At 26.1% G+C, this 16,706-nt stretch overlaps 8 protein-coding genes across 8 annotated transcripts in view, besides 2 other annotated features; 2 read left to right on the forward strand and 6 right to left on the reverse strand.

The window, feature by feature from the left end:
* Positions 1-2,244: part of a repeat region that runs on past the window's edge.
* Positions 2,118-2,965: a repeat region.
* A 51-nt stretch (positions 2,966-3,016) lies between these two features.
* EHI_136150 (adenylyl cyclase-associated protein, putative) lies at positions 3,017-4,472 on the reverse strand (the record flags this gene model as incomplete). Its single annotated transcript, XM_650148.2, has 1 exon — positions 3,017-4,472. The coding sequence occupies one exon, from the start codon at positions 4,470-4,472 to the stop codon at positions 3,036-3,038; it is 1,437 nt and encodes a 478-aa protein (XP_655240.2). The 3' UTR covers positions 3,017-3,035.
* A 232-nt stretch (positions 4,473-4,704) lies between these two features.
* On the reverse strand, positions 4,705-5,874 carry EHI_136160 (calreticulin, putative; the record flags this gene model as incomplete). The annotated part of the gene is made up of 1 exon (XM_650149.1): positions 4,705-5,874. The coding sequence occupies one exon, from the start codon at positions 5,872-5,874 to the stop codon at positions 4,705-4,707; it is 1,170 nt and encodes a 389-aa protein (XP_655241.1).
* A 1,052-nt stretch (positions 5,875-6,926) lies between these two features.
* EHI_136170 (cleavage and polyadenylation specificity factor 73 kDa subunit, putative) lies at positions 6,927-9,194 on the reverse strand (the record flags this gene model as incomplete). The annotated part of the gene is made up of 1 exon (XM_650150.1): positions 6,927-9,194. The coding sequence occupies one exon, from the start codon at positions 9,192-9,194 to the stop codon at positions 6,927-6,929; it is 2,268 nt and encodes a 755-aa protein (XP_655242.1).
* Positions 9,195-9,250: 56 nt separating this feature from the next.
* Positions 9,251-10,597, reverse strand: EHI_136180 (proteasome regulatory subunit, putative; the record flags this gene model as incomplete). The annotated part of the gene is made up of 1 exon (XM_650151.1): positions 9,251-10,597. One exon carries the CDS (start codon positions 10,595-10,597, stop codon positions 9,251-9,253), a length of 1,347 nt encoding a protein of 448 aa, XP_655243.1.
* A 217-nt stretch (positions 10,598-10,814) lies between these two features.
* On the forward strand, positions 10,815-12,439 carry EHI_136190 (Ser/Thr protein phosphatase, putative; the record flags this gene model as incomplete). The annotated part of the gene is made up of 2 exons (XM_650152.1): positions 10,815-10,918; positions 10,975-12,439. The coding sequence occupies 2 exons, from the start codon at positions 10,815-10,817 to the stop codon at positions 12,437-12,439; spliced, it is 1,569 nt and encodes a 522-aa protein (XP_655244.1).
* Positions 12,440-13,870: 1,431 nt separating this feature from the next.
* EHI_136200 (ser/thr protein phosphatase family protein) lies at positions 13,871-14,704 on the forward strand (the record flags this gene model as incomplete). The annotated part of the gene is made up of 1 exon (XM_650154.1): positions 13,871-14,704. The coding sequence occupies one exon, from the start codon at positions 13,871-13,873 to the stop codon at positions 14,702-14,704; it is 834 nt and encodes a 277-aa protein (XP_655246.1).
* Positions 14,705-14,712: 8 nt separating this feature from the next.
* On the reverse strand, positions 14,713-15,861 carry EHI_136210 (soluble NSF attachment protein gamma isoform, putative; the record flags this gene model as incomplete). The annotated part of the gene is made up of 1 exon (XM_650155.2): positions 14,713-15,861. The coding sequence occupies one exon, from the start codon at positions 15,859-15,861 to the stop codon at positions 14,779-14,781; it is 1,083 nt and encodes a 360-aa protein (XP_655247.1). The 3' UTR covers positions 14,713-14,778.
* An 86-nt stretch (positions 15,862-15,947) lies between these two features.
* EHI_136220 (uncharacterized protein) overlaps positions 15,948-16,706 on the reverse strand; it is a gene marked incomplete at both ends in the record, with an annotated part of 1,176 nt that continues 417 nt past the window's right edge. The window contains one exon of the mRNA XM_001913698.1: positions 15,948-16,706. This exon is cut by the window's right edge and continues 417 nt beyond it. Within this exon, the coding sequence (XP_001913733.1) occupies positions 15,948-16,706 (759 nt within the window).

The raw sequence follows: 16,706 nt of genomic DNA on the forward strand, positions 1-16,706 counted from the left end.
CTAATTGTTTAGATAGTATGTCAATAGATAATACAAATAAAAGTGGAGATAGGCTGTCACCTTGTATTATTCCTCTTTCTACATTAATCATACCTACACTTTCTTGATTAAAATATAAATTAAGACATGTATTATTTAATATATATAATATACTATTAATTACTGCTAGTGGGATATTAAAATAAATTAAACATTGTTTAATCCATTGATGATTAATACTATCATATGCTTTGGAGACGTCATAATATGTTTCTACCCACTTCAATTTAGCCTTTAATAATAATTGTTGGATTATAGTGTTATATAATAATCCTTCTTTTGATGATATGTATATTTCTTATATCAAAATTGATTTAATGATAGTTGTTTTTCAATTTGATTTAACATCAGCTGGATTTCTATTTTCATTTTTAATATTGATGTATACACTTTTAACAGACAATTTAAACAAGTTATTGGTCTGTAATTCTGTGGGTCTAGTTTATCTCATTTCTTATATATTAATATTGTTCTTCCTTGAATAAAATGAAGAGGTATTTCATTAGGATTGTTTAACCATTCATTAAATAATTTTATTAAATACTTCTTTGGTTGTTCTAAATATTTAATCCAAAATCCTTGTATTTTATCAGTTTTATTTTATTTTCAAATTATCAATGTATTTAATAGCACACTCTAGTTCATTGGGAGTGATTATTGATATTCTATTATTAATTCTATTTTCTATTAATATTTCATATAAATTAATATTCAGGAAATCTATATTGGTGTTAGTTTCATAGATTCATTTCCAGAAATTAATAGTGGAGATATTATCTGGATATTCATCCTCTTTAGATTTATTTAGATGTTGCCTTTTTCCATATTTCATCATTTTATATTTCAATCTTATTCTTTTCCAATTATTCTTTCTTGCTTCTATTTCTATTATTTTCATCATTCGGAGGTATTTATAATAGTTTATTTGTTCTATTGTTTTTATTTTAATATGATATATATCATATTTCTCAATATGTAATATTCTTTTTAATTTCATATATTGTTTATTATGGAGTAAATCTCTTATTCTACATATTTTTGTTTGTATTATTCTTTCTATACTTCTCTTTCCACTTCTTTCTTGTTTATTTTTATTAATTATGTTAATAGTGGAAGCTACAGATTTAATATAATGATAATAATCATCTAATGTATTGATTAATATTTCATTTTTATTAATAATATTGATTATTTGATGTACTTTCTTCTTATTGTAATAATAATTAATAAATTGTATATCTTCATGTTCTTTCATTTCTTCTTCTTTAAATATTTTCATTACCTCCTCTTCTTCTATTTCTTCTTTCTTGTTCATTTTGGTTATTATTTATTTTAATTCATTATCTTTCCATTGGTGCTTTATTATTTCTTCTTCCATTATTCTATTTATTTCTCTTTTAATTTCATTCTTTATTTTAAATGTCTTCTTTATTATTTCTTTATATTCATTAATATCATTTACTTTAATTCCAAATTCTTGTATTAATCTTTCTATTATTTCTTCTTTAAGTTGACCTCTTAATTTTCTTTCAAACATTTTTAAAGCAAAACATTTATAAAGTGTTAAAATTTCTTCTTTTCTATCTGTTTGCTTCCCCCGTTTTTTTGCTTGTCTAATTCTAATGTGGTGATCTTCTTATGCTGAATATCCATTTCTTCAATGGATTTCTGCGTTAACTTTCTTTTTTTTTTGGAAGATCATCTTCACTTGATGATATTTCATCAACTACTACCACATTGGGGTGAGGTCATTTACTATTTGTGTTTCTGATGAGTCTGTTATATTGTAAGTTACCTCATCTTTCTTTTTTTCTTCCTGTGTATTTTTATTTTCTAATTTAGATAATGTATCTTTCAGGAAGAGTAGTTGTTGTGTTAAATTGTTTACTTCAGACCTTTTTCTTTCAGATTCAGCATGGAATTTGAATATTTTTATCACACTCGTGGTTTTTTTGTGCTTATCTCATTCTCATGCTTCTTCTTTAATGCCATAATATCCTTAGTTAGTTTTTTTATGGTTTATTCTTTTATTTGTATTTCCTTTTTCATTTCTTCTTTCTCTTTCATATCCTCCTCCACTTTCTTTTCTATTTCTTCTACTCTTTTTTTTTCTTTTTACTGTTTTCTTCTTCCTTTTCTACCAGCCTCTTCTTCTCTCCTTTAGTGATCTTCTTCTCCTCAGCAAGCCTCTTCTCCTCTTCTTCTAGCCTCTTCTTCTCCTCAGCAAGCCTAGCTTCTACTCTCGTAGAATCTTTGTCATCGTCTTCTTCACTTTCAATACTCATTACATAGTTATTGTATATTCTATTATCTTTAATCTCATTTGGGTTGTATTGATTATTGTCTTCAATCCTTCGTATTAATAGTTTCTTCTTCCATTCTGTTTGTTTTTGTTTTGTTTTTTCTCGTGCAAGAAAATACCATCTTCTCCATATTGTTGGTGATGTATATTCTTTAATCTTGGTATTTTTAATTTCTTCTACTTCTTGTGGTGTAAGTATTTTAATTTCTTCTTCAAAGAGTTTTTTCCATTATTCTTGGTTTTGTATTTTAATCATTTCTTTTCTTTGATTTCTATTTTGTTTCTTATTTTGATATTGTTTGTACCTTCTTTGTGTGTTATTATGGTATTTATTTCTATTATATTGATATTGTTTATTTCTATTGAAGTTATTATTAAAGTGTTTATGACGATGATTATGATTGAAGTGATGAGTGAAACGATTTGTATCATCTATGTTGTGATATTTATGGTAATAATTATTATTGTAATGATTAGTGTGAATATTCATGTATCTCTGTCCATACAGATAATACCTATTTTCACTCATTCTTCTGTCATTTATATTTCTTGGTTGATGTGAATTTCTTCTTTTTTGGTTATTTGTTTTTTTATATTTTTTGTGGTGTCTCCTGTAATGCATCTTTTTTTTTTCATAAATAAAGAAGAAAAAAAAAGAATAATAAAAAAGAATTTGATCAAAAAATTGAATTACTTATTTTGGGAAGTAATAAGATGATTTATCATGGAAATAAATTTGAGGATATAACTTATTCTCTTTAACAATAGTGTAAATTTGTTCTGGAATTGGATATTCAACTTCATCTTCTTTATCCTCTGGATTAGGGAATGAAATGTTAACAGCATCACATTTTGATGTATTAACAGTAGTATTACCATCAAGAGCTTTTTCAGACAAATGAACATTAACTGATTGTGATTTATCAATGTTGACAGTTGGTGTTAATTCAATAACTCTAATATCAATTGAGTTACAATTAATAACTTCAACATATGAAACAATGGTATCACAAATTAAAGTAAGTTTCTTACATCCATCAACTGAAATACAATTGATCTTTCCATTAACTTTAACTGCTGAATTTTCACATTTGAATATATAAATAGAGTCTTGGAAAGTACCATCAATTTCAATATTCTTATTGCCATTATGATATGAAATATCCCATTTATTAAGATTCTTTTCAATCTTTGGTGGTTTTTGAACTACTGATTTAGCTGTTGCTGGTTTTGGTGTGTTAGTGGTAACTTTCTTTGGTTCAAGTGGAACTTTATCCTCTGGTTTCATATTCTTAGTTTTCATATCAGCAGTAACATGTTTAAGTCCTCCAGAAATAGCTGTTCCTTTATTTAATTCAGCAAATAAACCAGCTGGATTTGGTTGTTGTTGTTTAACAACAGGTTTAGGTTCTTCTTTTGGTGTTTCAACTTTTGGTGCAACAGGAGCAGCTTGTGCAGAAGCAACACCTCCTTTTGGATTCCAAGTAAGTCCAGTAGTATGATATTGTTTAATATAAACAACCATTTCTTTTAAGAATTTAATGAAATTAAGTGCCCAATCATATTTATTTTGTTCTTTTCCTTTAGTAGCAACAAGGACTTTATTAGTATAAAATTCTGATCCTGGAATAAGATCTGCAACATATGGTGCTGGTGTTTTTTCAACACAAATCCATCCAAATACTGGAACAGCTTCTCCAATAGCACTAAGATAATTAATATATGGACTCTTGAAATTTTTATCTTTATATTCTCCAACAGCCATCATCTTCTCAGAAATTGGTTGAATCATTTTTTGGAACTCTTCTTGTGTTGGTTTTTGTGATTTTGCTGCAACTTCAATTAATCCTGACACTTGTTCTGCAACATTAAGGAAGTCATTCATACATTTCCCAAGAATTTCATCAAATCCTTGTGCAGCTTCAACTTGTGGTTTAAGATATTCTTCAATAAGTTCTTTAAATGCTTGAACTGCCTTTGGAACATCACCACATTCACATGTTGAATTACTTGTAGATGATTTAGTACTATTAGTAGTATTTCCTTCTAATTTTTCTAATCTTGCTGTTACTGTTTCAAGTCTATTCATGACTTGAGCAAGAAGAGTTTTTAATTCTGCTTCAGTTGACATAAGACTATTTTACTATTTTTTAATTCAAGTTCCTTTTTGAACTTCTTTTTGATTTTTTAGTTTGACGTTCATATTTTTAGTTTTCTTTTTATTCTTTTAACTTTCTTCTAATTTTATTTGTTAATTCAATTAACTCTTTTTTCTCTCTTTTTATTCTTTTCTTTTCAAATTTAAAAAAAAAATTTTATTTAATTTTCTTTTTTTTTAACAATGTTTTAACAATGAAAATCATTTAAAGCTCTTCTTTGTTTTCTTCTTTCTTAATTTCTTCTTTAGTCTCTTCTTCTTTTTGTTTTTCTGCTTCTTTTTTAGCTTCTTCTTCTTTTTGTTTTTCTGCTTCTTTTATTTCGTCTCTCATTTTCTTTTCAGCTGCATTTCTTTCTAAAATAACTTTAGCTTCTTTTTCTGCTTCTTCAATATCATCGGTAATTAAAATATCATCATAAATAGTTCCTGCTTTAACTTGCCAAACATCAATTCCAATATAAGCAAATGAATCATATTTATACAATTCTGGGTCATAAACATAGTCTGGATTTGCAATTTGTGGATGTACCCATTCTCCTTTATATGCTGGATTAGGAATTCTCTTAGGCTTCCATTCTCCTTTATATTCTGGATTTTCAATTGTTGGTGCTTCCCATTCTCCATCATCTTCATCATTCCATTCTTCTGGTTTCTTAGCATTTGGATCAACAATAGTTTTAGGAATATCATCCCATCCTTCTGGTTTCTTATCATTTGGATCATCAATTTCCTTTTCATCAACCCAATCAGCTGGTTTTGAGACATTTGGATCATCAATTTCTTTTGGTGCTAACATATCCCAATCTTCATCAAACTTTCCTTCTTGTTTTTCTACTCCATCAATTTTAACTACATAGGTATTATTTGGTCTAATAATTAATGTGTATAAATGTGAAATATCATCTGATTCACATTTAATTTCTTTTCTAATTAAATTATTCTTTCCTTTATAATTCATAATAACATGTGTTCTTTTTGATCCTCCACATACATCTGGTCCAAACATAATATTATATTCAGATTCAGGTGTAAATTTCTCTTCACTTTCAATTGATTTCTTTGGAAGTAATTTAATATATCCTCCTCCACAATCAATTCCTTGTTCAAATTTAAGATTGTATTGAACAATCAAATTTTTATCTTTATTACTAAACTCTTCATCAAGTTTAGCTGCTGCAATATAAAATTTGTTGTCTTCTGATGTTTGAAGTCCTTTATTATTAGCATCTCCATACCATTTCCCACTTACTATTTTAAATGGTCCTAATGCCTTTCCTGAAGATGTTGAATCGATCCATTTGTCTCGATTCTCAAATGTTTCATGGAAATAAACCTTAGCACTGCTTAGTGCAATGAGAAGGAAAAGAGTAAACATGTTTTATGTTTTTATTTCTTGTAGTTCTTTTTATTGTTTCGCCACGTAACAATTGTGTGGCACCTTTTGAGCATATTTCTTATTTCTACTTTATTTCTTTACTTATTTTATTGTTGACTTTGGTCTCAAGACATATACCGTCAATTGGTCATTCTTTAGATAATTACTCATTGTTATAGAATAACGATATTGTCATAAATTTTATTAGGAGAAAAAAGTGATAAAAGATAAGTTCTGACTATTTCAAAATTCAAAAAATATCAAATTTTTTAGTCCTTTTTTATTTCTTTTGATTTATTATTTAACTTTGAATGTTTTAAAATGTTATATATATCATATTAATATCGTGACAAAATAAAAATATTTTTTAAATTGTTTATTCTTTTAAGATTGAAACTAAATGAAATTTCATTGTTTTTCATTTCTTTTAAAATTACTTGAAATTAATTCATTTATTCTCAATAAAAAAAAATAACAAAATAAATTCTTTTGTTAAATAACACAATTTCATATAATTTTACTTAATATTCCATCTAGTTTATTAATACGTATATGTTTGACTTTATTAATTAGAGAAAGAAGAAATAGTGTGTTTTGATAGCTACTTTATTATTTTCATAACAAATTTGTCTTGAAAGAAATAAAAATCAATATCCATAAATTTGTTTAAACTCTCTATATAAAATTTCTCACTTTCATATAACAACTCTTATTCGATAATTCAATAATTATTTGTTTTTATACTTTTTAATGTATTATGAAACTATTTCAAACTAACATAAACACTTTTATTGAAAAACAATAAACTTATTTTTAAATATTAAAATTAAATAAAATTATTGAAAAACAATAAAACAATAATAAAAAGAAAAAGTGATATAAAAAACTGTTTTTTTTTTTAAATCTATTATTTTTAAATATTGAAAGAAACAAAAAGTATAAAGTAAAGAATATGACTCTCACTTTTTACATAACTTAATGATGGAATATTATATATTATTTTTGAAGAAAATTTTAAAAGATTTAATTGAAAATAGAAATAACAAATTTAATTAAAATGTGTTTTTCATTGTTAACAAAATTTTTGGTAAAACACTATTCAACCTTTTTAATAAGTCTTTGTCGAATCCAAAAGGAGTAAGTGATGGCCATTCTACTAAAACCGAATTTGAGTTTTCATGGATTAAAATATAAGGTACATTTTCTTTAATACAAAATTCTTCCTCTATTTTTTGTTCAACAACTTCCTTAACACTCTCTTGTTTGGTTTCATCTTTAACTTCATTTTTATTTTCATCTTTACTTTTTTCATCTTTAATTTCATCTTTCTGTTGTTCATCGTTAGTTTCATTTTTTGAAATTAAATCTTTGTTTATTTGATTAATATTGTCATATGCTTTTTGGACGTCATCTTTATTTTTTAAAATCATAGCAGATTCAAATTTATTTGATAAGAGATCAAGTACTAAATCAAGACTAACATCTTCAAGTTGAGGAATTTTTCTTGGACGGTCTTTTTTTTCACTAATACCCATTTCAAGTAATAGAACAATGATGTGATCAATTAGGATATCAGTAATAATATCATTTTGCCAAGATATACAAAGATCATTATTTTCATATTTAATTTGAATTCCTTTAATTTGGGCAGTATTGTTTTCTTCATTAAATATAGTTTCAGGATAAAATCCTTTAAGAATATCTATTGTTTCTTTAAGTGGTATTAAACAAGGAAAATATAAATGTTGATAAATTTCATTTGAGTGGAAAGAAGAAAACCTTTCAACATCTTTTGCTTTTACAACAACAGTGTCAACATCTTTTGTATTTTGTAAATAAACTGCATTAAAAATAATTTCTTTCTCTTTCTTTTCTTCTTCCATTTTTAAAATATTTGATGCAATTTCACCTAATAATCTAACTTCATGTTTTGGTTGAATAGGAATTTTAATTGGTTGAGTATTACAAGGCATATAAATATTAAGTTCAGGATATTCTTTTTTTAATGCATTATGTAATTGTTCCATTGATTTACCTTCACCATGAATAAGAACAAGATGTTTTGGTTTAACATTACCAATAAATTTACGGGTATGAGCAAAATCACTATGAGCACAAAAACTTATTTCAGTTACTGAACATTTTGGAACAACTTGATCTCCTTCTGAATTAATAAATGGTTTTGTACTATCCAAAATTAAGTCTTTTGCTAAAGTTCCTTCAACACAATATCCAGGAATAATAACTCCATTCTTTTTATCAGTACACCATCTTTCAAATATCTTTCTAGATATACCATCTTGTAACATTCCAGGAGATGCCATTACTACACATGGTTTATAATCAATAGCTCCATCATCAACACTAGAACTACCTTCTCTAATAAATTTAAAATCAAATGCTTGTTTTGTTTTCTTTCTTAATTCTTGATTCATAAATGATGTAAACTTTTCAAAATACGTTGTACATTTTTTTGCAATTGATGAAAAGAAAAAAATCGAAACTGACCAAAGATCTTTATGATTTTGCCAATACTCTTCTAATATAAGTTCAAATTCTTGAGCTCTTCCTAATGAAAATACAGGAATTAAACATTTTCCTCCTCGTTTTAATATTTCAATAATTTGACGAATAAATGCATTTTCACGATCTATTCGTGATTCTTGTTCAATAATTCCATACGTACTTTCACACATCATCACATCTATTTGAAATGGTGGTACTTCTGCAGCTTGTAAATGCCTATCTGTTTCTCCAGAAAAGTCTCCAGTATATAATATTTTTACTCCATTAATTTCAATACAAAACATTGCAGCTCCAAGAATATGACCAGCATTAAAACACCATATTTTCATTCCATTGTATTCTTGTAATTCATGAAATTTAATTGTATCTATTCTATCTATTACTTCTTTTGGATTAACAGATTTTGGTGGTTGTATTGTTGATGACATTTGATGAAATTCTTTAAAGAGCTCCCCAAAAATTTCTTTAGTTGGAGGGGTCATTAACACTTTTCCTTTAAATTGTCTTTCTAATATAAGATATGGCAATGATGCACAATGATCTACATGATAATGTGTAACACATAATAATTCAATAGAATCAATATCTGCATGTTCAAATAAAGGAAGTGCTGCTTCTCCATGAGGTTTTGCAGGATGAACACCACAATCTAACATAATATTATGGCCCATATACTTTAATATAAAACAAGACCTACCAACTTCTCTTCCCGCTCCAAGAGGACGAATTTCCAAATAATTACCATTAATCAAAGTGCTTTGAATTTCATTATCTAAAACAACGGTTGTACTCATAATGAAGGTTTATTACTTTTAAATTAAAAAGTTCTTTAAAAAAAAAAAGATTTAAATTAATTTTGATGGACCATTTTTTCTGTTTCAATAAGGAAACATGTATCATTAACCAACGTAAGTAATTGTTTAATATCTTCTGTCCAAATATCTAAAACTTCTTTAGGATCTTTTGATTTAACAAAAGAAACAATTCCTTTAGGTCTATTAATTTTGGCATAAATTTGTTTCAAATTAACAAGGGCACATATTTGTTTTTCTAATTCTTCTAATGAAATACCAAGAAGTTGAGAGAAACGAGAAAGAGTAATATCATGATAATATTTGGCAATCATTCTAATATTATGTTGGGTAATTTGTAATTTAAGATGATTACTAATTTCATCAGATGAAATATTAAGATGACTTAAACATTCAGAATTATATAATTGAACATATACTGGAATCCATTTATTAGAATCAATAACTTCTTCTGTAAGGAACATTTGAACAGCAGTTTGATAAGGAGGGAAATTTTCTAATTCACGAATTGATTTTAATCTAACTAATAAGTCTTTTTTTTCAGGAATAAAATCAGCACAAATTAAAAATATAACAGATAATTTTAATGCAAGTGAAGAATCTAAACAATACTCTTGTTTTCTTAAAAATTTATTTTCACTAATTTCCATTTTAAGTTCAGAAGATAAAGACTTTAATGTATCATAAATCATTAACATCATTCTACAATTCTCAATATAATTATTTTCATGAATATTATATTGAATCATTAATCTACAAAATTCTAATCTTAATTCTTCAAATCCTTCACTTTGAATAGTTGTTCTATTAACTTTATTAGATAATAATAATACTCTTAAATAATCTTCACATTCTAATGCAATTCTAAATTGAACTAACAAAAAATCCATTCTTTCTTTTTTATCTAATGAGGTAAATGTTTCAATATGCATACTTTGCATTATTTGAGTTGCTTCATCTAATCTTTTATTCTCTTCAAGATATAATGCGAAGTCTTTTACTATTTGTGCTCTTAAAACATCAACAAAAACTTTTCCTTCAGTTTGTGTACAAATTGTTTTTGCTAATAATTCATAACCTTTAACATTTTTATTCTTTAATTCAGGAATATAACTTGAACATATTTGAACAGCTTTTGTAATTGCTGTTTTTTGTTGTGCTCTTCTTCCTAAAATAAAATTAAAAACATCAACAACACTTTCTACTGTTTTATATTTCCATGCATTTGACAATAATCCTTCTACAACTTTAAGTAATAAATCTGTTTTTTCTTCATTTCTAGCATATTTTTCTATAGCAATAAGATTAGAATAAGCAGCATCATAATCACTTGAGGCAAGTGATTGACAAGATTCTACTTCATTGATGGTATGTTCAATTTCCATTTTTTAACTTTCCTTTTTAAGATTTAATTTTTCTCGATGAAGTTTTAAGTTTTTTAAATTTTCTTTTTTATATTTTTAGAGATTTGTTCAAAAAAGTTTTTGAAAGGAAGTTAAAAAACTGTTATTTCATAAGTGTATTGTTTTAAAAAAAAAATTAATTTAAAAGTTTTAGCTACAATTATTAAAACCTAATAATTAAAAATTCAGTTCTAAATCAATGAAAGGTATTGAAGTTCATAAACAAAAGGTAAAAAAATTTGAACGTCCTAAATTACAAAAGTATGAAAGTGTAGCAAGTTGTACTCCTGCGAATGGTGAGTTGTTTGTAAGTTTATTAGATTTAAATTTTTTTAAAGTGAGATATTGATTTGTTATAGCTTAAAAACACACCAAGAATATACTCCAGTTAATTTAGGAAAACGAACAATAGATACACATTATAATGTTGAAACTCGTTTATTACAAAAGAATGTTCTCTTTAATCAAGATGGTAGTATTAATTTGACATTATTAAAGAACCATTTTCAAAGAGAAGGTAAATTAACAGTAGAATGTGCAGCAGAATTAATTTCAAGAGCAAAAACAATTCTTAGTAGTGAACCTAATTTATTAGTTCTTCAAGCACCTATTTATGTATGTGGAGATATTCATGGACAATTTTATGATTTATTAACTATTTTTGATATTACAAAAAATGAAGATTGTAGTTATGTGTTTATGGGTGATTATGTTGATAGAGGAGATTTTGGTTGTGAAGTCCTTTTTTATCTTTTAGCTCAAAAATTAATGAATCCAAAAAAATTCTTTTTACTTCGTGGAAATCACGAAAGTAGAATGATGACAGAAAATATGACATTTAATATTGAGTGTGAATATAAATATAACTCAGTTGAATTACTTGATCAAATTCATTCTCTCTTTGATTGTTTCCCATTAGCTGCTTTAATTGAAGGAAATGGATTAGGAAGATTTTTATGTACCCATGGAGGTATTTCACCTCAACTTCAAAAATTATCACAATATAATGAAATTAATAGATTTCAAGAACCACCTACAAGTGGTGCTATGTGTGATTTATTATGGTCTGACCCATTAGACCAACCACATCCAGAATCAATGGATAAAAGAAGATTAGAAGCATGGTTAAATACTGATTTTGTTGATAATACATTAAGACAAACATCAGTTATGTATGGACTCAGAGGATTATTAAATTTTTTAAATAAAAATGATTTAATTTGTTTAGTTAGAGCACACCAAGTAATGGAAGATGGATTTAAATTACATTATTTTATGCAAAATATTGATCTCCCTCCATGTATTACAGTATTTTCTGCACCAAATTATTGTGATGCCTATCAAAATAAAGCCTCAGTATTAAAAATTAACACTGAAAATATATGTTTTGAACAATTTGAATATGTTGATCATCCATTTAATTTCCCAGATTTCTTAGACTGTTTTAATTATTCATTACCAACATTAATGGAAAGTATTGTTACTGTACTTTCAGAATTAGTTGTTGAAGTTAAAGAAGAAGAAGAAACAGATATAAAACCAGAAGAGAAACAAGCAGATGCAGAATTAAAAGCAAAAATTGATTTATTAAAAGAAAAAACAGAAAAAGAGTATAAAGAGAAAAAACAAATTCTTGACTTAAAAAAAGAAATTAAAGCAATGAAAACAGTTAATAAAGATTGGTTTGATAAAGTACTTAGAATTGATAAGAAAAATGAAATGAGACCCAGGTCAGTTAGTCTTGGAAAAGTTACTAGTAGACCAAGAAATGTCAGAACTGTTTCTGACTCACATCTTTTTATGCCATTTGAAGGACAAATTTAATTCATTAATTTAAAAACAAATTCTGTTAATTAAACAATAATAAAAATTAATTAAAAATGTTCAAACTTTGTGTGTTTTTTAATCCATTTATTAAAGTATGGGATAGTCAATAAAAAGAATAAAGCACAGTATAATATTAAGTAAAATATATTAAATAAAATAAAAATATCACCAAGTACCATTAAAGTTTTTGAACTTTTTTCATACTCAACAATAGTCATACATTGTGAACATTTTGAATCTAAAATATTTTGATCTGGTATAAAATATTGACATTTACAATTATCAGAATATATCATATGTTTATTTTCTGAATATACTTCAAAACAACATGATTGCTAAGATATTATTAAAATGCTATTTTATTCATTTCATTTTTTTTTTATCGTTCTTTTAACAAACTTTTGTTTCAATTATTCCTCTTTCTTGTTCAGTTAATATAATATCATACCCCTTTAAAAATCCAAAACTTGTGAAGAATAATCCAATAAATGAAATAATAATAATTACCATCACAATTCCTAATAAGAAAAGTAATAAATGATTTATTATTTTACATAAACTTCCTTTAATTAATTGAATTATTGAAATTATCATTGAAAAAATAATTATTACAATACATGATACACTTGAAATTATTGATAGTAATGCTATTATATAATATACTTCAATTTTATCACTATATATTTCACTCATATTAATAGAGTATATATTCAAAACCAAAACTGTAAATACAAATGGCTATATGGTTATTTTATTACATTATCTTTATTATTACTTTAACAAACAATATAAAGTACTCCACCGCCAATAATTGCAATTAAAAGGATTTTTCGAGTAATCTTTGCAAACAAAAAATTCATTATGAAATGATTAGATTGTACATATATATTTTTTTTCTTTCTTCAAATGAAATTTTTAAAAAAAGTAATAAATAGACTTTAAATTAGACATAAAATATTTAACTTAACAAATTATTTTTATATTTTAAAATACTTATTCTAATAAATCTTTTTTTTTTCTTAGTTTGGTAATATGATGTTTGTCTGTTATATTTTTTATTCATTGTCTTACATATCAATGTCTTGTTATTTTATTTTATTCCCTTTTTTAAAACATTTTGGGACTTATTTGGTTCCATTGATTTCCATAAGAAAACAAAAAATTAAAATACTGAATAAGAGAATAAATTTATGTAAGATATAAAAAGACAACAATTTTAGGAAAAAAACTTACACGTAGGGGTATTTTTGGGTATTTTTCTTTATTTTACTAATAGTCCAAAATTAAGTAAAATAAAAGGATTATATCCTATAACAAAGGAGAGATCTGTAAAATGTTTACTTTCTATGATTTGAGGAAGATGAGAAAGAATCAAATGGATTTAATCTGCATCTAGAAAAAAATAAAACAGAAGACTCTTCTGTTCAAATGGAAACACAAAAGCCATTAATGATTGCTGTGGTGAATGATATTCATCAAAATATGCATCTTGTTGAAAGAATGGAAAAGTATTGGAAGATTAATAATATTAAAGTTGACTATCTAATTGTTTGTGGCGATTTTGCCAATATGAATGTCCATAATCAAGACAAACCTGATATTGTTGCTAGTTCTATAGATGATTGTAAAAAAATTATTAAAGAATTAGAAAAACTTTGTTCCACTGTTCTTTATGTTCCAGGTAATCATGACCCAACTACTTTATTCCATAATAGTATGCATCACTCAGTTCAATTAACAGAAAATTCTATTAATCTTCATCGTTGTGCTTATCATTTAAAAGATAACCTTGTTGTTGTTGGGTGTGGAGGTTCTGTTCCACAATATGATAAACATATTTGTCATAAGGTTGGATATCCTTATGAAACTGATGAACAATACAAAGTACATCTTAATGAAATTATGCCTGAAGATGGTAGTGTTCCTACAACAAAGATAACTGATAGTTTAATTATTGTTACTCATAATGGACCATCTTGTTCTCATACTGCTTTAAAATTCTCACACAATAAATCTGTTATGCAAACTGGTAGTGCTGCTTTATCAAAATTAATTGAAAATCCTGCATATAAAAGAAGACTTACTTGTGTACTTCATGGACATACTCATGACTCTCAAGGACTTGTAAACCATGAATTAATTCCAATAATAAATGCTGGAGCATTAAAAAGAAATCAAAACTTTGTTGTATTAACTTTAAGAGAAATCAAAGGAAATTGGAAAGTTACTGACACTAATTTCCATTGTTTTGGTTATATCTAAAACAATAATTGTTTTGAACTTATTGAATTTAAAGTTAATTGGATTTGTGTTATTGTCAAATATCTTTAGTTCCATTATAATAAAGCACTCATATCTTCTTCATTTATCTCTGGAATTTCTTGTGAGTTAACTGTATTTGCACATTGTCCCATTGCAACTGGAAGTCCAGAAGTTAATGACTCAAATGCTTTCATTTGCTCTTGACTAATATGAGTAGTAGACATAGTATCTGTTTTAGTTACTTCTTTTTGGGTCATAAATTCTTCATTAAATTGAATTGGACCTGATGGAAGAGCTTCTTTCTTAGCTTTTTCAGCAGCTTCTACAATATCTTTTGGAATATTAATGTCTTTTACTTTAAAGACAATTTCTTGATTACAAAATCTAAATGATGAGTCATTTTTTAACTTTTCAAAAGTCTCAACATCACCTCCTTCATATGCATCCATAAATCTTGCTGCAAAAATATGCTCATCACTTCCAATGAAACATTCTAATTTATCGTCTAATAAGTTTGATGCATCTTGAAGTTTATTATTAATAAAGTAAATCAAAATTTGAGATAATCTATCTCTATTCACTTCATGTTCTTGTTTCATTGACATATGTGCAATAATAGCACTATCAAGAAAGTCAATAGTTTCATTATATAATTTTGCTTTAACTCCAAATGAAATAGCTTTTTGGATGCTTTGACCAATAAACATTGTCTTTTTTATTTCAACAAATTGGTCAATTGCTTTTTTATAAGTTTTAACAGCTTCAACACCATTAATGTGTTCTAGTCCATTTGCTTTCTTAATTAAGCATTGTGGAACTCGTTCTGATTGATTTGTCTCTGCATATAATTCACTTGCAGTGTCAGCTGCAGAAACCATATCCTTCCATTTTTCAGCTCTTAAATAATTATCACTTGCATTTTCAAAATCTCTTGCTGCAGGAAGTGGTAATCGTTCTCTTTGATAACATTCTCCTGCTCTACAAAAATTCTCACCAGCCTCATAAAACATTTGAAGTCCTCTAAAAATATTGGATGCTTTTTCATAACAAGAAGCAGCAGAAGTGTTATCTGGTTTCCATTTAAAGAGACTTGTTTTAACATGTCCTTCAGCTTCTTTAATTAAATTAAGAGCGTCTTGTTTTCTTTTATCACTCATTAATTTAAATTTTAAGTTTAATTTTTTATAGTTTCCTTCTGCTTCAAAAAAAAAAATCTTAATTCCTTAAACAAATCAAATCTGTTTTATCTTATCATTTCCTCAACCTTCTCTATGAAGTCTTTATCTTGATATCTGCTATAATACACTTGACAAAGTTGTTCTTGGTTTGGCTCTATCATTTTATCATTGAAACATGAAAATAAGGAGACTATGACAGATGGATTTGTTACAATAACAACACCTGTCTGTGAATTAGTCTCTCTAAATAAGAAAGCATTTTTATAAAATGAAGAAATGGAATTTTGAAGATATCTAATAAAAGTATTATGAGAGCATCTTCTTGAGATATTTTTAATAATCACAGTGTTTTTAACTTTGTCCAATACATTTCCTTCGCTGTCAAATTCAATTTGTTCCAGTTGTTCTTCGTTTTGATGTTCATTATAATGTTTTACAGTATCTTGTGCATAATGTTGGATTAAATCAATTAATTCAGAAGGAGGAATTATCACTGGTACTTCTCTTGGAATACCAAGAAGATTTGAAACACATTGAAGAAAGATAAGTTTAGAAATGTTTGGTTTTGAAATTTCTATCTTTATTTTTCTTCCATTAATTTCAATATCATTTAATTCTTTAAGAGCAACATCAGAACTTCTTGAATCAAAATACTCAATAAATTTATGATATTTTCTTGATGGAGTTTCACGAATCTCTTTTATTTCTCCATACTTTGAAAAAATTGTTTTAAGAGTTTCATCATCAGTTTGTTTGTCAATATTGAAAATAACCAATGTACCATGATTTGGTCCTTCATTAATGTCTATTGGTATTCCAAATAC

This window comes from Entamoeba histolytica, genomic scaffold (assembly GCF_000208925.1).
Source record: "Entamoeba histolytica HM-1:IMSS scf_1104750518387 genomic scaffold, whole genome shotgun sequence".
NCBI classification, from domain to species: Eukaryota; Evosea; order Mastigamoebida; family Endamoebidae; genus Entamoeba; species Entamoeba histolytica.